General features: G+C 43.4%; 1 protein-coding gene across 3 annotated transcripts in view; it reads left to right on the top strand.

Moving 5' to 3' along the window:
- The window catches only part of DTX1 (deltex E3 ubiquitin ligase 1), a 75,915-nt gene that overhangs the window by 43,029 nt on the left and 8,720 nt on the right, over window positions 1-24,166 (top strand). For all 3 annotated transcript variants that reach the window (XM_082203216.1, XM_082203217.1, XM_082203218.1), the window contains exons 4-9: window positions 9,046-9,107; window positions 10,967-11,128; window positions 12,538-12,599; window positions 13,900-14,058; window positions 15,168-15,329; window positions 22,791-22,880. In XM_082203216.1, the coding sequence (XP_082059342.1) occupies window positions 9,046-9,107; window positions 10,967-11,128; window positions 12,538-12,599; window positions 13,900-14,058; window positions 15,168-15,329; window positions 22,791-22,880 (697 nt within the window). The remainder of the gene's footprint in view (window positions 1-9,045; window positions 9,108-10,966; window positions 11,129-12,537; window positions 12,600-13,899; window positions 14,059-15,167; window positions 15,330-22,790; window positions 22,881-24,166) is intronic.

Raw genomic sequence — 24,166 nt, 5'->3', positions numbered from 1 at the left:
GAAAAAAAATAATTAGGAACAATGAACTTATGAAATGAAAGGCATGGGCATGTACAGAGCGTACTTCCTTTGCCAATGACTTTTTTGACATTTTATGATTCTTAGTCATGTTGATCAATGACAAATAAACCTGATTATGCATTTATATTTCTTATTCCACTTACATTCCTAAGAATCTGGGCTGGTGACAGCTTGACAAGCTCATTGAAGGGTCAATGGACACAGAAATTTGGGGGTAAACCTGCTTTGAAAGACTTATTTAGTCCTTGGCTAGAGAACATCAGACATTTTTAGCTGGTCCTCTGGACACTCCCCACGTGGCTGTGCACCTCCCTGGCCACACACCGCCTTCCCAGGCCACATTTCTTACCAGCCCTCCCAGCTTAAGCTTTTCAGGGAGGGGGCATCAAAGGGCTGCATATTGCGGCCCCCCCTGCTGGCCCACGAGTCAGTAGCAGAATTAAAATGGGCACGTGGGTTACAAACACCTTTGCAGCGGATCTCAATCACACCACGAACAGCCAACAAAACCATCTGTGTGCTGAGCTGCGGCTGCAGTTTGCATGAGCTTCCTTCCTCCTCGTGAGTTTGCGTTTTATTTTATTATTATTTTTGCTTTTACTGCTGGGGTACAGTAGTTTCTCGCACATCAGGGAAGAGAGCCTCCTCACCTGCGGAGTTTGAGATGCCCACGGACAGGTAGGGTGGCCCCGTAAATGGCTATTCTAGTGAGGGGCCAGGCAGGTTAAACTTTATATGGGCCAACTCCCAGGCTGTCAGACGTTAGGGCCAGGGACCTCTGGTTCCTTTTGGCGAAAAGAGAATGTTTGGGTTGGGGAACATAAGGAAGCTGCCTTAAACTGAGTCAGACCATTGGTCCATCTTGTCTTAACTGACTGGAGCGGGTTTCCTGCAGAGGACATTCCCAAGCTGCAGATGGCCAGGGGTTGAACCTGGGACCTTCTGCTTAATGCTGAGCTTAATGCTGGATTAATCTGGATTCGTCAAAAATCAGAAAACACATGGAGAATAGAAAATATTTAAGGAGTATATAAGATTATATTGTAAAAATGATACCATCTTAGCAGAACTTGTATTTAAGGAGTATATAAGATTATATTGTAAAAATGATACCATCCTAGCAGAACTTGAATGATACTTGTAAACAAAAATAAATGAAACAAATACTCTAGTGAAATGTATGAAAAAGGGTATAAAGTAAAGCTGTGCGATAAAACCATGACAACAGAAACAGTATAATGAAAATGATTGGAAGTTTTATGCAGAAACTTTTATTTGATACACATGATTTTGTATAATTTTTTGGTTCTTTTTCTTTTTCTTGTTTTCTTTTTTGTCTTTTAAATTTTTTTCCTACTTTTATGTCTTGATGTTTTCTTTTTTTTTTGTATTTAACTTTTCTATACTTACCTTCGTTGTATGTTTGCATTTTAAACCAATAAAGATTTACTTTAAAAAAGGGGGAGGAGAGAGATATGTCAAGGATTCAAGCTTGCCCCTTCACCCACTGACTGTACCCTAATCCTAGATATGTGGCTGAGCTTTCTCAGGAGCAGTTGCAAAATGGACTCTGCACCTGCTCTTAAAACATTCTATTCTTTATCAGGGTGCTTCATAGGCAAATCAGTGCCAGTAAACGGCTGCCAAATCTGCAAGAGGTGTGGTTTGAATTTCCGCTGCTTGTCCATCTTAGTGATAGCAGAATCAAGGTTGGTTGCTGGTGTCAGATTCAGTGGTGCCACTAAGGGATTTGAGACACTCCCACCATTCATTTAAAACACTACAATGCCACTTTAAATAGTTGTGGCTCCCCCCCCAAAGAATTCTGGGAGCTGTAGTTTGCTACAGGTGCTGTTAGCAGATCACTACAGTGGTACCTCAGGTTAAGTACTTCATTTGGTTCCGGGGGTCCGTTCTTAACCTGAAACTGTTCTTAACCTGAAGCACCACTTTAGCTAATGGGGCCTCCTGCTGCTGCTGTGCCGTCGGAGCACGATTTCTGTTCTCATCCTGAAGCAAAGTTCTTAACCTGAAGCACTATTTTTGGGTTAGTGGAGTCTGTAACCTGAAGCGTATGTAACCCGAGGTACCACTGTATTTCTCTCCCAGAGAAGCTACTATTTTCAGAGTGGTTTAACAGCCAGTCCCTCTTCCCAGAGAACTCTGGGAATTGTAATTCTGTGAGGTGACCACACAACCTCATGGGGGAGGGGAGGCTCCCACTGTGATTGCGCCCTTCAGATGCTGTGGGACTCCAGCCAGTTCCCAACATCCTTGACCATTGAGCATGATGGCTGCCAGGGTCACTGAATTTCCCCGCCTAGAGAGAAAGAAAGAGAGAGGAGTACACATCATTTCCTCTTTCTCTGTTATGCCCTGACTTTGTTTACTCTGCATGAGCATCTATCCTGCTGATTTGGGAGCAGAAGAGCGGAGTGTCTATCTCCAAGACACAGAAATGCTATACTAGAGATACAGCAGGGAGTGGGGAAACAGAAACAGCCCATAATTGTCCTGTTATTATAAACATGTCAATGCATTTGTCAACAACGCTTCAAAATGGAACGTCGGCTCCAGGGCATTGGAAGTGCAGCATGTGCACGGCTTTGGTTTTTTTATACTGTATATAAATATTTTATTAAGTTTTCACAATAAAAAAGCATTCAAGAAAATATGCAAAAACAAAGAAAATACAAAATCACAAAAAACAATACAATACAAAAATACAAACATGGAACACATCAAAAGAAAAAGAAAAAAGAGATAAAAACACATATAATAACAAAAAACAAAAATTCCCTCTTTCTTAATTTCTCATCTTCAATTAACTTATTTTCCCGACTTCCTCACGTCTCCCGTTCTTGTATCCCTTTTTAGAAATCAATTCAGCAAATTCATATCCAATTAATTTATCTGTTATTAATCCAATCTTACATTTTACTTTGTTGCTAAAGCCCCTGCGATTCATTTCAATGTCCTCAACATTCAAAAATTTTACAATATTTCTGCAAATAAATTTTAAATTTCTTCCAATCTTCCTCCACCGACTCCTCTCCCTGGTCTCGGATTCTGCCAGTCATTTCTGCCATCTCCATATAATCTATTAGTTGCATCTGCCAATCTTCCAAGGTGGGTAGATCTTGTGTCTTCCAATGCTTTGCGATGAGAATTCTTGCTGCTGCTGTAGCATACATAAAAAAGGTTCTATCCTTCTTTAACACCGATTGGTCCACTATGCCCAGGAGGAAGCCCTCTGGTTTCTTCGGGAAAGTATATTTAAATACCTTTTTCAGTTCATTATATATCATTTCCCAGAAGGCCTTGATCCTTGGGCACGTCCACCAAAGGTGAAAGAATGTACCTTCAATCTCTTTGCATTTCCAACATTTGTTATCGGGCAAATGATATATTTTTGCAAGCTTGACTGGGGTCATGTACCACCTATACATCTTCCTGACAGTAAGAGCTGTTCGACAGTGGAATTTGCTGCCAAGGAGTGTGGTGGAGTCTCCTTCTTTGGAGGTCTTTAAGCAGAGGCTTGACAACCATATGTCAGGAGTGCTCTGATGGTGTTTCCTGCTTGGCAGGGGGTTGGACTCGATGGCCCTTGTGGTCTCTTCCAACTCTATGATTCTATGATTCTATGATTTTCATAATATTCTCTCTTAAGGCATTACATGCCGTAAATTTAATCCCGGTGGTCCACAACTTCTCCCAGTCAGCGAACATAATGTTATCGCCTATGTCTTGTGCCTATTTTATCATTGCCGATTTTACTGTTTCTTCCTCAGTATTCCATTTCAACAGCAGATTATACATTCTCGAAAGTGTCTTTACATTGGGTTCTAACAATTCTGTTTCTAACTTTGATTTTTCCACCTGGAAACCAATTTTTTTGTCCAAGTTATAAACCTCTCTTATGTGAAAATAATGTAGCCAGTCTCGCACCTTCTCCTTAAGCTTGTCATAACTCTGCAGTTTCAGTTTGTCACCTTCCTGTTCTAGAATTTCCCAGTATTTTGGCCATTTAGCTTCCATGTTAAGTTTTTTCAAGGCTTTCGCCTCCATAGGTGATAGCCACCTTGGAGTTTTGCTCTCCAAAAGGTCTTTATACCTTATCCAGACATTAAACAGAGCTTTTCTGACAATATGGTTTTTAAATGCCTTATGGGCTTTTATCTTGCCATACCATAGATATGCATGCCACCCAAATACATTGTCATTCCCTTCAAGATCCAAAACATCTGTATTCTCAAGAAGTAGCCATTCTTTCAGCCAGCAAAAAGCTGCTGCCTCATAATAAAGTTTTAAATCTGGCAGGGCAAACCCTCCTCTGTCTTTAACATCAGTAAGAATTTTAAATTTTATTCTGGGCTTTTTGATGCATGGCTTTGGTTTCCGAGCGCTTTCGCTTGTGAGTTCAGGGAGGGGCCGTAGCTCAGCAGCTGTGCGCATGCTCTGTATGCAGAGTACAGTGGTACCTCGGGTTACATATGCTTCAGGTTACATACGCTTCAGGTTACACACTCCGCTAACCCAGAAATAGTGCTTCAGGTTAAGAACTTTGCTTCAGGATAAGAACAGAAATCGTGCTCCGGCGGCACGGCAGTAGCAGGAGGCCCCATTAGCTAAAGTGGTGCTTCAGGTTAAGAACAGTTTCAGGTTAAGAACGGACCTCTGGAACGAATTAAGTACTTAACCCGAGGTACCACAGTATCTCAGATTCTGAACGAAGGGAAGGGCCACCCTTCTTAAATGGTACCCTGGAGCACAAGACAAGTTGCTAAGTACCCACGTGGCTTCGACCAGAAAGTCTGGCCCTCCAGGCCTCTCTGTTTGGCCCTTGTAACTCTCCCCTGGCCACGCCTCCTCTTCCCTGGCCACACCTCTCACTGTCCCTGCTTTGCACTCTGAGTGTTTTTGCCTAGAGCTGCAGAAGGAGTCCACAAACTCTTAACAATGCCTCCTGCATCTCTGGATGAAGGATGCAGAGCTGGGGGGTTGAGCCTGTGTAGAAACTAGCCTATTGCACAAAGGCAAAAGTTGCATCTCTTTTAGCCCTGGCCCTGCCCACCACTGGCATGTGGGCCTCAGAAGGCACCCCACCCCTGCCCTAGTGGGAGGGGCTGTTGGCTGGATGGCTGCTTTGCATGCAGAAGGCCTCAGGTTCAATCCCTGACAGCTCCAGCTAAAGCATTAGAGACCAGGTCTTAAGAGTACAGTAGCTGGAGAGTGGCTGGCAGTCAGAGCAGGCCGGCCTATTGCATGCAGATAACCCTTGCCTGAGGCAAAATGGAACTAGTGATTTATTAGAGACATGCCCCAGAAAACCAAGTGCATCCATAGATGTTGAAGGAGCCTGTGCTCCAGTAGAGCACTCTCCTGGTGGTATATTCCGATGTGAGCCTTGAAGACTACAGGCGGGTGACATAAATAGCTCTCCTTATAGGATTACCCCAGACAAGGCAACATTCTGGGACTGGGCTATAAGCTGGCACACATCACGGTACTACGTTTCATCTAAGTCTGTGCAGATACGTAGCAAGAAGTGGAAAGTCACGTAGGACTCGTGGCTGCAAATTTCTTCTGAGAAGTTGGAATGTTTATGAACGTTCCTTGAGCCCCTCAGCCACTGAGCCAGTAGTCTGGTTTCTAAATACTAATAGTCATTAGCAATGCGGATCTATCTATCATCATCATCACCTATCTCTATCATCTATCTCTATCTATCTATCTATCTATCTATCTATCTATCTAATCTCTCTCTCTCTCTCTCTCTCTATCTATCTATCTATCTATCAGCCTGTATTTTTCTCAGATTTGTATATGTGTGGTAAAACAGACTGCAACTTTTAAAGCAGATATGTAGGGCACGATCCTTTCCCAGTTAAGCACTTCCAAGGCCAATTTATTTGGAGCAGGTGAGACTTATGCAAGTGCCTAAACCACTGCCACCCCGTTCAGATCAGCGGGATTGGCATGTGGCAGAATTGTTGCCTATAGCCAGAAAAGGCTCCACCTTTCTGGCCGTCTGCTCTCCTAGCTCCACCCACCTGTGAAAAACCACCCCATCCTCGTAATCTCCATCCATTATCAGCGGTTGGCCTCCGCCCCTTTCATCCACCCACTGATGCGTTACAAAGCCTTGAAGCCACTGACAGAGGAGCTACGCTGTTCTGTCACTTTCAGAAGGAGATTATGCTTGCTCCTTTCTTAAACCGACTGACCTGCTGGACTCCTAATCCCAACCTAGAGGGGCCACCCAGCCTGTTTTCTTTCTCAAAGGGGTGGGGAGACAGCCGTAGGAAGGAGCCATGAAGACCAAGCTAGCAATCAGGTGAGTTTGGATGCATCGTGTAGATGTGGGTTCAAATCCCGCCATGGCCAATTGCTGCTTTTGTAAGGAGTGGCAGAACATCTTCTTTGCATGCAGGAAGTCCCAGGTTCAATCTCTGGATAACTCCCCCCCCCCACATCCCTCCTCGGTAATGACTCTCCTTACCTGGGCACTGCTGAGAGTCCAGCATGCCCCAGACATGCACATAGTCTATACTAAAAACCAGGCTTTTGGGGTTACAGCTCCTGCCCTCTAGAATCAGTTACTGGGTAAAATTAGACAGAAATCCAGTATACAATAATGATATTTAGGTGCCTACAGAAGATGCTTTTTGTTTAAGAAGGCTTTCCCTGAAGTGAGACAACCCTTAGGAATGGTTCTATTTGTGCTTCTAGGAATGGTTTTAGTTGTTTTTAGAATTTGTTTCCTTTCTCTTTGTGTGTTTTATTTTTGTGCGTCACTTCAGTGGCCACTGTGAAGCGGTTTACAAATTTGTGAGATAAATAAAATCCTCAGATAGGGCTTGGAAAAGGTTAAAAAAGAAGAAGAAAGGTACCCCTGGACAGTTAAGTCCAGTCAAAGGCGACTGTGGGGTTGCGGCACTCATCTCGCTTTCAGGCCGAGGGAGCCGGTGTTTGCTCACAGACAGCTTTCCGGGTCATGTGCCCAGCATGACTAAACTGCTTCTGGCGCAACAGAACACTGTGACGGAAACCAGAGAGCAAGGAAACACTGTTTACCTTCCCACCGCAGTGGTACCTATTTATCTACTTGCACTGGCATGCTTTCGAACTGCTAGGTTGGCAGCTGGGACAGAGCAACAGGAGCTCAACCCGTTGCGGGGATTCGAACCGCCGACCTTCTGATCGGTAAGCCCAAGAGGCTCAGGGCCCCAGAACAGTGGTAGAGCATCTGCTTTGCACAGGTTCTGGGTTCAGTCTCCAATGGCATCTCCGGGTATGGGAGTGGCTCCTTGCCTGAAATCCTGGTGAGGCGCTGCCATTCATTCCGTGTGCTAGATGGGTCAATGGCATGGCGCAGTAGCTTCAGAAGACAGGTGGAAGGCAGGTAGAAGCTGGAAGAAGCATCTGTCTGAAACTGCAGTCTGTGTGAACAGGACTGGGCCAATTGAGCCAATGGTCTCCTCCTATGTCCCTCTTTAATTAAGTCTTTTTTTCAAAGAAGAAGAAGCGTAAGGACTAGAATCCTAATGTTTGTTTAGGGGAAGTGTTGTAGCTCAGTAGCAAAGCCTCTGATTTGTAGGTAGGAGATGCCAAATTCAATCCCTGGCATCTCTGGGTAGGACTGGGAGGAATTCCTGCCTAAAATGCTGGAGGGATGCTATCAGTCATTGTAGACCATGGGTAGGCAAATTAAGGCCCGGGGTCCGGGTCCTGCCCAATCGCCTTCTAAATCCGGTCCATGGATGATCTGGGAATCAGTGTGTTTTTACATAATGTGCCCTTTTATTGAAAATGCATCTCTGGGTTATTTGGGGGGCATAGGAATTCATTCACCCCCCCCCAATATAGTCTGGCCCCCCACAAGGTCTGAGGGACAGTGGACCGGCCCCCTGCTAAAAATGTTTGCTGGCCCCTGGCACTGTAGACAATGCTGCGCTAGAGAAACCTCTAATTAAGGCAGCCTTCTGTCATGTTGACAAGGTCTGTCACTGAACGGTCTTCATCCAAATGTTTATTTGCCTCCTCTCACTTCCCTCGCAAGTTTATCACAGCAGGGACATCCCTTCATGTGGTAATTCTAGAGCACTAAAATTGGTCCCCTGAGGAGTTACCCCCCAAAAAAAATATTGAAATATCAGCTGAGCCCTGCGCTCACCAAGTGCCCATAGGTAACCCTTTGCCCCCTCTGACTCATCTGCCACCCACCTTTAATAATACAATTCTCTGATAAGATCGGTCTCTATGTGTTACTGATGAACTGTTATATGGAGCGCTTTGATTTCTTCAATCCTTGGACCGCAAAATGTAGTTGTCTGCGCAGGAAATACTGTCGGCGATCAGAAATGAGTCCTGTAATGAAATGTCACCAGGAAGGGTTGTAGCTCACAGGCGGAGAGCATGTGCTTTTGTGTGCAGAAGGTTCCAGGTTCAATCCCCAATGTCTTCTCTAGGTAGGGCTGGGAGAGTTTCCTGCCTGAAATCCTGGGACGCTTCTGCCTGTCAGTGTGGAAACAAATGGTTCCCAAACTTCTTCTTTTTTACTCCATTCAGGGCTCAAGACAGTATCATCTATACTTCAAGTTCAAACCATCAGTTGATTGAGATCTCTTGTTAAAAAAAGAAATACATATTTTCCCCCTTGGCCCATAAGATTGGACCCTATTATTGTTTATTTTCCATTCTTTTGCACTAGTGTTTTACTGCCTTATCTTAGTTTTTATTAATTAGTTTGTTTGAATGATATTATTTATTACTTTTATGTTGCTATTTTATGTTGATTTTTTGAACATTCCAAGTGGATGTTTTTGAAAATTTCAAGTGGGTATTTGTGCAATTTTCAAACAGATATTTGTGAAAATTTCAAGCAGATATTTGTGAAAATTTCAAGTGGTTTGGAAATGTGTTTAAATAAACGAAAGCAAGAAAAGTATGCCTCCCCCTTCAGAATTTTTGTTTTATTCATTTGCAAATATATGCATTTTTAACTGATTGCTTAATTGGCAGGGTTCCTGCCCTTCCAGTCAAGAACCTGAATGGCACTGGCCCAGTGCACCCTGCCCTGGCAGGTAAGAGCAGCAAGCTCAGCCTACCTTGATATGTGGAGTGTTGATGAATGTTTTCAGTTTATCGTTGGTTTTAATCTTTTGAAGGTTTTAAATCAGTGGCTCCCAAAGTGGATGGTACCACACTCCCCTGGGGGGACAGTGGGATTACCTGGGAGGTGCTAAGAGGCTTAGGGGGTGGCAGGGTGTGTGTGCTGGAGGCGTCAATGACTATCTGACCTTGAAACGCTGGTATCCCTGGATCAAGTTCCTCAGTTTTGTTGAATTAATTCCACTAAATATTTTCATTGGAATTTGAATGAATGTTCCATTCATTGTTACTGTTCTGAATTTTATTTAGAAATGGGAAGGCCTGGGAAAAAACAGATCCCCCCCCCCCGTTTCTCTCCAAAGCTGTTTTTCCCCAGAAAAATTGAAAAAAAAAAAAGAATATTCCACACACTTTCTCTCTCTTTTTTCCAGAAAAAATGGCTGTGAAAAACAAAAACCCTGAAACCCCCCCCCCCAATTTTTCTGGGTTTATTCAAGATCTTCCCATCTCTAATTTTATTGTGTTGTTATTTTCCTTAACGAGTCATGCAAACCGCTATCCTGAAGAATGCTTTTTCTAGGGTAAGGGGCACTGGGGCCGGTGGTCTGAAAACGTTTGAGAACCACTGTTTTAAATGGTGGTCTTTTACTGTTTTTATTTATGATTTTATGGTTTCACTTCTTGCGCAAACAGCTTTGAGGGGAAGAGGAAGTCTCCTAACAACTTTCAGCACCCTTAACTGAACTACTGTTCCCAAGGTTCTCTGGGGGAGGCCATGTTCTTTTTCATGTGCTTTATCTATAGGGTGTGAATGTGGCCTCTGAGGACTTAAATCAACTTTGCTGGCATCCATGCTGGCCGGTGTTAAGGGGAGATGTAGCCCAAACTATCTGGAGAGCACAAGATGGCAGGAGGCTGGGAAATCCGCAGCCTCACCCATGAGTTCCTTCCCCATTCAGCCTTGTTTCACCTTGTGTGCTCTAGATCATCTATCATCTATCTATCTATCTATCTATCATCTATCTATCTATCTATCTATCTATCTATCTATCATCTATCTATCTATCATCTATCTATCTATCTATCTATCTATCTATCTAATCTGTCTATCTGTCTATCTGTCTACTTTATTGGCCTGAATATAAGCCGCACTTTTCCCCCAAATTCCGACCGTGAAAAGTTAAAGTGTGGCTTATATTTGCGACCTTACGGTATGCAACCAGGAGCTTGGGGCAAACAGCACCAGGAGCGCGGCGAAGCGGCGCCCGCCCCATGCGTAGTCCCCCATCATCTCCCCCAAGGACAGCAAGGGCGAGAGCGAGGAAGGCGAAAGGCCACCAGCAACGCAGTTTGGCTCCCCCCCCCAGTACACAGCCAGGAGCAGCGAGGAAGGGAGCGGCTTATATTCGGGTATTTTTTTCCTTTTCACCCTCTAATTTTAAAGCTGCGGCTTATATTCGAGCCAATACGGTCTCTCTCTCTCTCTCTCTCTCTCTCTCTCTCTCTCTCTCTCTCTATCATCTACCTACCTACCTATCTACCTTATCTCTTGGCTTATCCACACTTAAAGGAAGAGGTCTATGCTTGGTGTCTAAGCACTATTGTTCTTGTGGTTTGCCCTGAGCTTTCCCCTCAAAAACCTGCTCTTTACAGCTGAATCAGAGCAAACGCCAATTCGGCTTTCCCATGAATTGACATTTGCTCCAATTCAGCTTTTTCATGGGAAAAACTCCAAAGCAAAAAATACGGAGTTTTAAATTGCGGGCTGTGCCTGGAAAGAGCGAATGATAAGACTTCTCTTTCTCTCTTTCCTTGTCTTTATTTGGCCCAGGGATGACAGGCATCTTGATGTGTGCAGCGGGCCTGCCTGTCTGCCTCACTCGAGCGCCAAAGCCCATCCTGCACCCACCACCTGTCAATAAGAGTGACATGAAGCCGGTGCCCGGAATCACCGGGATCTGCCGGAAGACCAAGAAGAAACACCTGAAAAAAAGTGAGTGAGTTTCTCTGCACTTCTCAATGAGGCCCTTGCCCCATATCTGACTGATACCACAGATACCTAAATTCAGGCCCGGGACCAGGGTCAGTATCCAATATTTGTGGCCAGGCCCCAAGCCTGTGGGTCTGGGCAATGCTTGCCATTGTAAAGGTCTGGTTTGCACATAATGCTAAACCGTGGTTTGTTGAAGCACACATCTCACAGGTGACCAGACAAACCATGGCTTGTTTCTCCCAAGTTTGGTTTGTTTTCCAGCTGCTCTTGCCTCATGACTTTGTAGTCTGGTGAGTTCCTGGAGTGAGATGACCAAACAAACCATGGTTAAGTAAGGGTGCCAGATTTACACTCACAGCTGTCCATGGAGGCACAGGTCAGTTCTGTGTAGAGGGCAGCTGTATACCAGCTCCATCTGGTACGCAGGCTGAGATCCTACCTGCCCGTGGACTCTCTTGGCAGAGTAGTGCATGCTCTAGTTATCTCCCGCTTGGACTATTGCAATGCACTCTACGTGGGGCTACCTTGGAAGGTGACCCAGAAACTGCAACTAATACAGAATGCGGCAGCTAGACTGGTGACCAGGAGTGGCCCCTGAGACCATCTAACACCAGTCCTGAAAGACCTTCATTAGCTCCCAGTATGTTTCCGAGCACAATTCAAAATGTTGGTGCTGACCTTTAAAGCCCTAAATGGCCCTGTATACCTGAAGGAGAGTCTCCACCGCCATTGTTCAGCCAGGACACTGAGGTCCAGCTCCAAGGGCCTTCTGGCGAGAAGTGAAGCTATAGGGAATCAGGCAGAGGGCATTCTCAGTAGTGGCGCCACCCTGTGGAACACCTTCCCATCAGATGTCAAGGAAATAAACAACTATCTGACTTTTAGAAGACATCTGAAGGCAGCCCTGTTTAGGGTAGTTTTTAAATGTTTCATGTTTTATTGTGTTTTTAATATCCTGTTGGAAGCCACTCAGAGTGGCTGAGGAGGCCCAGCGAGATGGGTGGGGTATAAGTAATAAATTATTATTATTATTATTTATTAACATCATCATTATTATCATCATTATTATCATTGTTGTTGTTGTTGTTACTACACAGAATGCTAAGCCATGGTTAAAGCAAACCAGGGTTTGTAAGCCCCCCAAGACTTCACGTCATGGTTTATTAGGGCAGGAAATAAATCATAGTTAAGGTGCTGACCAAATTTCGCACGTATTGCTAAATGCCAAGCCGACATAGGTGAACCTACATCGCAGGGGTGTGGTGAGGATAAAACAGGGGAGGGGGGACCATGCATGCCAACTTGAGCTCTTTGAAGGGGGTAGAAATGTAATACTATTTTTTCTTATAAGAAAGGAAGACTATATAATAGAGAATGATCTAGTTCCAGTGCTTTTCTATTCTGTACAGGCAAGAACCCTGAAGATGTAGTGAGACGTTACATCCAGAAGGTGAAGAACCCCCCAGATGAGGTGAGCTGCCTGCTATCTCTCAGTCTAATCTACTTCATGGGGGTCCAGTTATGTCACACTAAATTCCTTAGAAGAATACAAAATGTAAGACTAAAGACCCTGAGCAAAGGGCAAGCTAAGATCCCAGAGAGAAGCCTGTGTAAGAATTCTTTCCCCTGATCCAAGTGGAGAGGGAAGCCAAACTATATTAAGAAATGACTGGAAGATCTGGGTGTTTTTGACCTGGGAAAAGAGGTGACTAAGGGATGACATGGAAACTGTCTTGAAATAGCTGAAGCAGTGGTGTAGCGTGGGTTGCCAGCACTCGGGGCCACATGGAGGGATGGGTGAGTGAGAGGGAAATGGATGAAGTACGCATTCAACTCCCTGACACCCTGGGCATATGCATCACCCAGGAAATCACAGCCGCAGAGATAAGAAAAGAAGAGTTATTCTGTTGTATGGAGAGGTGGCTTCCTGGTTCGCACGGAGAAGTCATTTTCAAAGGAGCTCAACGACGGAAGAGCACAGCCTTGTTGAGGCAGCACCGGGTGTTGAAATTTTGCACCCCTCACAATTTTTTGCACCTGGGGCAACCGCCCCTTGCCCAAATGCTACACCACTGAGCTGAAGGGTTTGTCATGCAGAAGATGGAGCAGACGAGCTCCAGAGCGGCAGGATTGGAACAAATGGGAGGAAATGGCAAGGAAAGCAGATTTCAGCGAAACATTACTGGCTGTGGAACAGAGGTGTCGGATGCCCCTTTCCTGGAAGTATTCATGCTGAAACTGTGCCTGCAAAAATAAGGAGCAGAAAGAGAGGGGTGTCCCCTGGCCTCTTTCAAAATTGAAGACAGCCCTAGAACCTGTTTTATCCCCTGTGTTTACCACACACCAGTGTTTGAAACTCCCACTGTTCTAGGTGCATTTTGCGACAGGGAATTACATTAGGGCGAGCAGTTTCTAAGCTCTGGGCGCAATACTGTGCCTAAGATTTCAGATTAAAACTGCCGAGTGGAAGGAAAGGAGGACCTTTTTCTGCCTCCCCACTTCCAGCTACTCTCTGAAGTCTGGAGAAGAGACCCTCTTAAGAATATTAGGGGGGTAGGAAAGGGAAAGACTAGACCATGTGAAGAATGAACATAATATTTTAGCTGCAATACATTCATTTTCAGCGTTGTATTCTTGTTATTAAAAAAGCACGCCTAGACGCTCCGTTGTTGCTCCCATAACCTAGGTTTAATGTGCCATTTAGCTCCTAGCTTTCATATCTCAGTTTCTAACACAGCCACTCATGTCCCCAATTTGTCTCTCTCCAACAGGACTGTACCATCTGCATGGAGCGGCTGGTGTCCTCATCGGGCTACGAGGGGATCCTCAGGCACAAGGGGGCCAAACCAGAGCTGGTGGGAAAGCTGGGCAAATGCGGGCACCTCTACCACCTCCTCTGCCTGGTTGCCATGTACAACAATGGCAATAAGGTGAGAGATCAGAGGGCAATGGTTGGTTGGGAGAAGGGCATGGGAATGGACTTCTCCTGCCCAACACACCTTTCTCTCGTTTTAAGCCACACAATTTTCAAGGCCTGTTTTCTGCAACAAATAATAATACAGTCACACCTTGGAAGTTGAACGGAAACCGTTCCAGAAGCCCATTTGACTTCCAAAACGTTCGGAAACCAAAGCATGGCTTCCGATTGGCTGTAGGAAGCGCCTCCAGCCAATCAGAAGCCATGATAGCCCTGTCGGACTTTTGGATTCCAAAGAATGTTCACAAACCGGAATACTCACTTCCGGGTTTGTGGTGTTCGGGAGCCAAAATGTCCGAGTACCAAGGCATTCGGGATCCAAGGTAGGACTGTAAATAAATAAGGGTAGAGTTGCCACTTTTGCTCAGGCAAAAAATGGGACAAGTTTGTGGGGAAACTGGGGGGCTAACAATTACTTTACTTGGTGCAAAAATGACAGTGGGTTGTTTCCAATGCTGGTCATACTCAGAGTAGACCCAATGAAATGTATGAATTTAAGTTAGCAATGCGGGACGTGGGTGGCGCTGTGGATTAAACCACTGATCCTAGGACTTGCCGATCAGAAGGTCAGCAGTTCGAATCCCCGTGACGGGGTGAGCTCCCATTGTTTGGTCTCTGCTCCTGCCAACCTAGCAGTTCGAAAGCACATGAAAGTGCAAGTAGATAAATAGGTACCGCTCTGGCGGGAAGGTAAACGGCATTTTCGTGCGCTGCTCTGGTTCGCCAGAAGCGGCTTAGTCATGCTGGCCACATGACCCAGAAGCTGTACGCCGGCTCCCTCAGCCAATAAAGCGAGATGAGTGCTGCAACTCCAGAGTCGGTCACAACTGGACCTAATGGTCAGGGATCCCTTTACCTTTACTTAAGTTAGCAATGCACATTCATTTCAATGACTCACATCCTCCCCAACTGCTGAATTTCTGCCTGTCAGAAGAAAGGTAAAAGTAGAGAGTTTTAAGCGCCTTGAGGTCCATGGCTAAAAAGCAACCTGAAGAATGAGCTTCTTCTACATCTGCCTGTTCCTCTTTCTCCTCCCACCCTGTCTTCCTTTTTGCCTGGCAGGATGGCAGTCTGCAATGCCCCACTTGCAAGGCCATCTATGGGGAGAAGACCGGGACTCAGCCCCCTGGGAAGATGGAGTTCCACATTATTCCACACTCGCTCCCTGGCTACTTAGACTGCAAAACCCTCCGCATCGTGTATGACATTCCTGCAGGGATCCAGGTGAGAGGGATGGGGAAGAGAGAAAGAGAAAGGGAGAGGAAGGGTTGTGGTGGTTGGTTCCTATTTATCTACTTATTTCATTAAATTTATACACTACTTGATGTTTATTTTTATTTTAAAAACCCAACAACCTCAAAGCAGTTTACAGAAAAGATAAAACAATAAAAACTATCAACAACAATAATTTAAGACGTTTGAAAAGTTAAAATAATAGACTAAAAGCAGACAGAACCTCACATGAACTTTCTTTTTTTTTTTATAATAATTTTATTACATTTTTCCAAATTACAAGTAAAACAGAAGAAAAAAACAGAACAAAAGAAAAGATAAGAAAAGAAAACAAAGGATTCCATTTCAATAACTTTTTTTTCAAATTTCCATTGGACTTCCCCACATCCCCCGGATAATGCATTCTTGATAATAAAGTCATCAGCAAATTATACCCTTATTTCATATATTTCTTTATATTTTCAATTGCAATTTAAGTTTAAATCTCTTGTTCTCCATTTACTCTAAAAATATAACCTGATATCATTTTAACCCATTTAAACTTTGGTTCTTTCACAAATATTAACAATTTCATAAATAATTAAATTTCGTTGCTGGGGCTAGCGTCCTGAATCATACGTCATCTTATGTTTCATACAACTTATAATACTTTTGCAAATAGTCTTTAAATTTTTTCCAGTCCTCCTCCATTGCCTCTTCTCCCAGGTCCCGGATTCTTGCAGTCATCTCAGCCAATTCCATATAGTTCATCAGTTGCGTCTGCCACTCCTCCAGTGTGGGCAAATCTTGGGTCTTCCAGTATTTGGCGATAAGGATTCTTGCTGCAGTTGTAGCGTACATAAAGAAAGTTCTGTCCTTTTTTAACACCTTCTGGCCGACAATGCCCAGAAGAAAGGCCTCTGGTTTCTTGGGAAAGGTGTACTTAAACACCTTCTTTAACTCATTATAGATCATTTCCCAAAAGGCCTTCAATCTTGGGCACGTCCACCAGAGGTGGAAAAATGTCCCTTCAGCCTCCTTGCATTTCCAACATTTATTGTCAGACAAATGGTATATCTTAGCAAGTTTGACTGGGGTCATGTACCACCTGTACACCATTTTCATAATATTTTCTTTCAAGGCATTACATGCCGTGAACTTCATACCGGTGGTCCATAACTTTTCCCAGTCTTCTGACATGATGTTATAACCAATGTCTTGAGCCCATTTTATCATGGCTGATTTAACTGTCTCATCCTGAGTGTTCCATTTAAGCAGCAAGTTGTACATTCTCGATATTACCTTGGTCTTTGGTTCTAACAGCTCTGTCTCAAGTTTCGATTTTTCCACCTGGAATCCTATTTTTTTATCTAGCTTGAAAACCTCATTAATTTGGGCATAGTGTAGCCAATTTTGCACCTTATCTTTTAGTTTTTCAAAGCTCTGCAATCTCCAATTACCTCCAATATTCTCTATTATTTCCCAATATTTCGGCCAATATGCCTCCATATTGGATGTTTTCCGAGCTTTGGCCTCTATTGGTGAGATCCACCTCGGAGTTTTACTTTCCAATAAGTCTTTGTATTTTTTCCAGACCATGTATATTGCTTTCCTGACAATATGGTTTTTGAACATTCCATGTGTTTTCCCCTTGTCATACCACAAATACGCATGCCAACCTAGCGAATTGTTGAAGCCTTCCAGATCTAGGACATCAGTGTTTTCCAATAAAATCCAATCTTTCATCCAGCAGAAGGCCGCAGCTTCATAGTATAACCTTAAGTCCGGCAGGGCAAACCCCCCTCTCTCCTTTGCATCAGTTAATATTTTAAACTTTATTCGGGGCTTTTTGCCCTGCCAGACAAATTTAGAAATGTCCTTCTGCCACTTTCCAAAACAATCCACTCTGTCCACAATCTGCAAGGCCTGGAACAAAAACAACATTTTTGGCAAAACGTTCATTTTTATAGCTGCGATTCGGCCTAACAAGGATAATTTCAATCTTGACCAAATTTCTAAGTCTTTTTTAACTTCTGACCAACATTTTTCATAGTTATCTTTAAATAGATTCAAATTCTTAGAAGACAGATTGACCCCCAGGTATTTCACTTTTTTAACAATGTTTAGCTCTGTTTCTTTCTGAAACTCCTCTGTTTCAATAACCGTCAGGTTTTTCCCTAACACCTTAGTTTTTTGTTTGTTCAGCTTAAAACCCGCCACCCGACCAAATTTCTGAATCAATTCCAGAACTCTTTTTGTACTAGGTTCTGGCTCCTGTAATGTTAAAACCAAGTCATCTGCAAATGCTTTCAGTTTATATTGTTTCGCTCCGACCCGTATTCCTTGTACCTGCCGATCCTCCCTTATCATGTTCAGCAAAACCTCCAGGACTGAGATAAACAACAGAGGGGATAGGGGGCACCCTTGGCGTGTTCCTTTTTCAATATGAAGTTCTTCTGTCACCACATTGTTCACTATCAACTTAGCTTTTTGTTCAGAATAGATTGCCTCTATTCCGTTCTCAAACCCCCTTCCCACTCCCATCCCTTCCAAGTTTTTCTTCATAAATTTCCAAGAAATATTATCAAAGGCCTTCTCCGCGTCGATAAAGATTAACACCGCTTTGGTGTTAATATTTGTTTGTAAAAGTTCCAAAATATCGATAATGTTCCTGGTATTATCATACAAATGTCTACCTGGGAGAAAGCCTGCTTGGTCCTTATGAATTACTTCATTTAATACTTTTTTAAATCTGTTAGCCAAAACGTCCGCAAATATTTTGTAATCCACATTTAGGAGTGAGATGGGGCGATAGTTCTTAAGTTGAGTCTTTTCAGTTTCCACTTTAGGTATCAATGTGATGAATGCTTCTTTCCACGTATCTGGTGCCCTCCCTCCCCCCATAATATAGTTGCAAACCTCCATTAATGGTTGTATCAGATAGTCTTTTAAAGTCCTGTAATATTTGGAGGTAAGTCCATCGGGGCCCGGAGATTTGCCTAGTTGCATATTCTGAATGGCATCCTCGATTTCCTGTAGTGTTATTTTACAATTCAAGATTGATCTCTTCTCTTGAGATAATTTTGGAAGGCCATTATCTTTCAAGAATTGTTCTATCTCAATTGCTTCCTCAGGTTCTTGTGTGTACAATTTTTTAAAATATTTCTGGAAACACTTTCTAATTTCTCCTGGTTTCTGAAAGTTTTTCCCTTCAACTTCTAGGTTGGTGACATAATTTAATTTTTGTCTCTTTTTCAACTGCCAAGCAAGTAGTTTCCCACATTTGTTTGCAGATTCAAAGGATCTTTGTTTCATTTGTTTGATTTTCCATTCCACTTCTTGGTTAATCAATTTCGCATATTGTGACTGGTGGAATTTTATTTCTCTTAAAGTCTCTTTTGATTTTGGATTCACTCTTAATTTTTTCTCCCCATCACTTATCTTCTCCAAAATCTTGTCTTTTTTACTATTCCAGAGTTTTTTCTTGATTGTATTCTGTTGTATCAGGAACCCTCTCATTACAGCTTTGCTTGCGTCCCAGATAATTCTTTTTTCCACTGAGGTATTCAAGTTGATTTCGAAATAATCCTTTAAAGTTTTTTGGGCCTTCTTTACGATCTCTTGATCTCTTAACAAGTTGTCATTCATTTTCCATCTGAAGGAATCGGCAGTAGTAAATCTCATTTCCATTTTCAAAGCGTTATGGTCGGAGCAAGTCTTTGGGCAGATTTCTATTTTTGTAGTCTTAGGTGCCAGCCCTCTAGTTGCCCAGATTTGGTCGATTCTTGTCCATGACAGGTGGGCCTCAGAAAAGAAAGTTCCTTCTTTACCTAGGGGGTTTCTCGTCCTCCATAAATCAATTAGGTCCATATTGTCAGTTAATTCAAAAAAGGTTTTTGGTAGTCTTCCATCTTTAGTCAGATTCTGATTCTGTGACTTATCCATCAAAGTGGAGACAACCCCATTCATATCTCCCATCATAATGATGTTGGAGTAGTCCAGATAGTCCAGTAGTGTCTCATGCAGCTTCTTATAAAATTCTGATTTCCCCTCATTTGGTGCATAGATTCCTAATATCAAAACTTTTTCTCCTTGGGTCGAAATTTCAATAGCCAGGATTCTTCCTTGTTCATCTTTAAACAGAAATTTTGGTGATAAATTCTCTTTAGCATAAATCACCACACCTCTCTTCTTAACTCGGTCTGATGAGATAAATTCTTGGCCTAATCTTTTATTTATTAACACCTTCCTATGTAACCTGGTCACATGGGTTTCTTGCAAGCAAATTATATCCAAGTTCTCTTTCTTTAATATATGAAAAATCCTTTTGCGTTTTTCTGGGGAATTCGCGCCATTAATGTTCCAACTGTAAAGCTGCAGAGACATCCTGTATCAATCTGTTGTTACTCTTATTGGGTGTCTTCTTTTTTGTCCAAATCCGAAGGTGGTGGTTCTTTTCCTAGCACTGGTAGTGGCCAAATGGCTGCCACTCCTTTCTGCAAGTCTTCTCCGTGGTCGTGTAGGAACTTCTGGCTATCCTCTTTCGTTTTGATCTTTATCTTCTTTCCTTTGTATTTAAACGAAAGACCCTGTGGAAACTCCCACCTGTAAGGTATTCCGTTGCCTCTCAAAAGTCCAGTTAGGTCGGTGTAGTTAGATCTTAGATCCAGTAATTGTTTAGGTATGTCCTTGTAAATTTGTGCTCTTCTGTCCTGGATCTCAAGTGCTTTATTAAAGTGTAGGTCAAGTAGCTTGTCTCTCTCCTGCTTGGTCCTTAAGATAATCAAACAGTCCCTAGGTCTGTCCTTCCCAGCCGCCCTTCCCAATCTAAATGCAGTTGTTATTTTAAAATCTGTATCTTCGTTTATGCCCCAGAATTTAGAAAATTCTGCTGTCAAAAAGCCAGTCAAATCCTCTTTCTCAATCTCTGGAATAAAGCGTAATCTCAAATTATTTTCCTTGTTTCGCAATTCCACCAAAGACAGATAGGCCTGCTGGTCAGTAATATGTTTATGGAGTGGCCTTACCTCTCCTTTCAGTTCCTCTACTTCTTTAGTTACTGCTTCTACTTTCTCATTCGCAGCCTCGGCCAGTTTTCGATTTTCAGATACTACGTCCTTTAGGTTTCCAATATCTTGTGAATGCTTAGCCACCTGTTCAGAAAGTTTGTTAATTGAAGATGTAGCTAAGTCAATTTTTGCAGTCTGATCATCCACTTTTTTGTTCAAAATTGCAAATTGTTGTAGCATTTCCTCTAGAAGAATGTTGGATCCCCCAGCTGCCATATCTTCTTCACTTGTTAATTGTTCTAATTCTTCAGCTGGGGTTGTTGGTAATGATACAGCCTGTAGTACCGCAGGGACTGAAGATCTACGGCCCTGGGAAACCAAAGTTGTTTGTACCAATTTGCCTTTCCCTGCTTTCGACGCAGCTCTTGTTTTTGGTTTGCCACTCATTCCACCCTCATTCCACACCTGTCTTTGGATTCAAGGTCAAGCTGTCAAAAGTTCCATGGGAAAGACAGGCCTCAGAATAAGTCACCAAGCCACAGAGAGACAAAACAAAGTCAGTTCTCAGGAAATTGTAAATCCCAAACTCCACTAGAGGGAGTATAGCTCAGTTCATGAAAGAAGAAACAAAGTTTCAGTCGCCATTAAAGTTCCTACAATTAGACAAGTTAATAAATATCTTTAGAGAAGAACTTTTCCTTCTTGCAGAGCCCTCTCAGTTTTGCCACAGTAGTTTCTTAAAAGGTGCAAAATACAGTTGCTTAATTGTATCCACCGGTAGACATCTGTTTCAACTTTGTAAATATATCCGCAACATAGCTTTTACCCGCTGCAAGTCCAGGGCTAGGGATTCTCAAGTCTTTAAAGTTTTGAAAATTTTAGCAGAGGAGAAACCCCAATTAAAATAGACACAGTCACAGAAAATTAGAAATAACTTGCCTTTCCCTTCAATTTCCAAGCTTCTCCAGACGTATGGTATCTCTCTTTTTAAAACCTTTTTCTATTGCTTCCAGCTTGTCAGTTTCTTTGCCTTTAATCATTAAGCACCTCCGGGAGACGGACTTCCTTTTTCTCGTCTCCCGCTTTCAGCCGAATTCACAATTTGTAATCCAATCTCATATAAATCCTACTCACGAGTAGTTGATTTGTAATCCAATGTAAAGGAAGAAAGGTCGGCGCTCATCGGTAACAGCCGCGCGGCTTCACTCCCGCAGAAAGAGCGATGAATCCACAGCACCGCTTCCCCTCCGCGCTTCCGGAGCCCCTTACGGGGTCCCTTCTTCGTTTTGGGGGTCGCTCTCGGTGCCCGCCGGATCCCACGGCCACGAGCTCGCTCTGCTCGTGGTTTAACTTAATGGGTCGTCGCTTCGCCGTAGCAAACAACCCTTTTCTGCGGAGCCCCTCTCTGCAGCGCAAAGAGGACCGCCATTACCCGTTTCGCGCCGCCTCCGGAAGTCCAATCCTCACATGAACTTTCTAAACATCAGGGCAGGCTTGTCTACACAAAAAAATGTTTTATTGTTTTTTGTAACATAAAATCATTCAATAAAAATGATTAAAAATAAAAAAATGTTTTTAGCAGTTGCTGATAAAAGTACAGTGGAGGCACCTGCCTGATATCAAGAGGCAGGGAGTTTCGAAGTGTACATAGGTGCTGCCACACTAAAATACCAAGTTCTTACAAATGCCAAAGGTACTATGTAACGGTGGTACTTCCGCTGATTGAAGCAGTCGAGTAGGCATCTATGGAGTGAGGCAATTTTGCAGGTAAACTGGTCCCAAGTTGTTAAGTGCTTTATATACACTTTGAGCTTGACCCAGTAGCAAATTGGCAGATCGCTGTGTTGATAGCAATTGTGCTGCAGGATTCTGCACAAATTGCAACTTCGGCCCTCCGGATGTTTTGAGACTACAATTCCCATCATCCCTAACTAACAGGACCAGTGGTCAGGGATGATGGGAGTTGTAGTCCCAAGACATCTGGAGGGCCGAGTTTGCCTATGTCTGTTCCAGATCAAATGCAAGGGAAGCTCCACATAGAGTGCATTGCAGTAATCCAGTGTTTGATTTATGATTTGCAAAATACCAAATCTTGCTAGGCAACACACACACCGTATTGGCCCGAATATAAGCCGCACCTTTAAAATTCAAGGGGGGGGAGACAATACCCAAATATAAGCCGCTTCCTTAAAATTCCGCAGGCATTCACACCTGTTCCGTTTTACCGTATGTCTGTTTCAGCAGCAATATCGTAAAAGCCCATTTTTGTAAGGTCGCAAATTTAAGCCGCACTTTAACTTTTCACGGTCGGAATTTGAGGGGCGGGGAGTGCGGCTTATATTTGGGCCAATATGGTGTATTTAATGAACTTTTCACAATAGACCCAGGGGCAGGAAAACCATGTTGCCCATGCCCCGTGACTTTTGCTGGTGCAACATGTAACTGAGACCTCTTGCTTCACCAGGGTCCCGAGCATCCAAATCCTGGGAAGAAGTTTACTGCGAGAGGCTTCCCTCGCCACTGCTACCTTCCTGACAACGAGAAAGGCAGAAAGGTAGGCAGCTGAATTTCCGCTGGGCTCTGGCTGGGGCTTCAGTACCATTTCCAAGCTTTCCCTCAAAATCCAACTTATCTGAGTGCCAAGTTTCTGGCATTTTGCTTCTTCAAAGACCCCTTTGGGGCCAAAGCCCGAAAACCTGTCTCTGCTTTTCAAAGCCTATTTCTGAAGCCATGAGGACTAGGTGCTTGCCCATTTTGTTTTAAAAGGTCAGGATCCTCAGGGTACCTCGTTTCGAAACCAGCCAAGTCAGATCTTTGTTCCAAAGCTGTGCTCTTAGGACAGCAGGAAATGGTTGAAAAGGCACTGGTGTGCAGGGGCAGAAAGATGGCAGAAAGGATGCCTGCAACTTTGAGTGATGCTTTTAGTGTCAGGCAATAGTTCGTTTTTGTTTTTTTTAAATAATATTTTATTAAGTTTTATCCATAGAAAAGTTTAGAAAAATACATAGAACAAAAAAAAGATACAAATCACAAAATACAAAAATACAGACATTAAGCACAAAAATAGAAAGGGGGGAAAAACACATATACAAAAAGAAAAAAAACACAAAAATCCCTCTTTCTTAGTTTCTCATCTTTCGTTAACTTATTTTCCTGTGTCAGGCAATAGTTTGGCCTTGAGCTAGCTACACTGATCATTTTCTGGGTGGGCCGCCTCTTGTTTTCTAACGGGGTTTTTATTCCCTGCCTGTGAAATAGCGGTTGGGCACCGGCTTTGCATGCAGAATGTCCCAGCTTCAATCCCTGGTATCTCCAGGTAGGGCTGGGAGAAACTCCTGTCTGAAACCCTGGAGAGCCACTGTTGCTCAGAGTAGACAGTGCTGAGCTAGATCTACCGATGGCCTGACTCAGCACTTTCCCCCCAGCTTCTGCCATGTCAGGGTTAGGGTGTATGCAAGGGAGAAAGAGAAGGGTCATTGGTTCGGGAGCTGGTTCATACCAGGCTGGCTCAGTGCCAGGAGTTCTTGTTTGCGGGCTCCGGAAAACGGTATCAGAACTTCACTCAAAGCCCTGGTTTGACTCAGTTGATTTATTTATTCTTTATTTATTATTCCTGCATCTTTTACTGTAATCTGTCTATTGTATAACCATAGTACAGTGGTACCTCAGGTTACATACACTTCAGGTTACAGATGCTTCAGGTTACAGACTCCGCTAACCCAGAAATATTACCTTGGGTTGAGAACTGTGCTTCAGGATGAGAGCAGAAATCGTGCTCCAGCGGCACGGCAGCAGCAGGAAGCCCCATTAGCTAAAGTGGTGCTTCAGGTTAAGAACAGT

This window comes from Podarcis vaucheri (assembly GCF_965113315.1).
Source record: "Podarcis vaucheri genome assembly, chromosome: 16".
Taxonomy (NCBI): Eukaryota; Metazoa; Chordata; class Lepidosauria; order Squamata; family Lacertidae; genus Podarcis; species Podarcis vaucheri.
The sequence above is the reverse complement of the archived record's forward strand: the minus strand, read 5'-3'. Positions and strand labels throughout refer to the sequence as shown.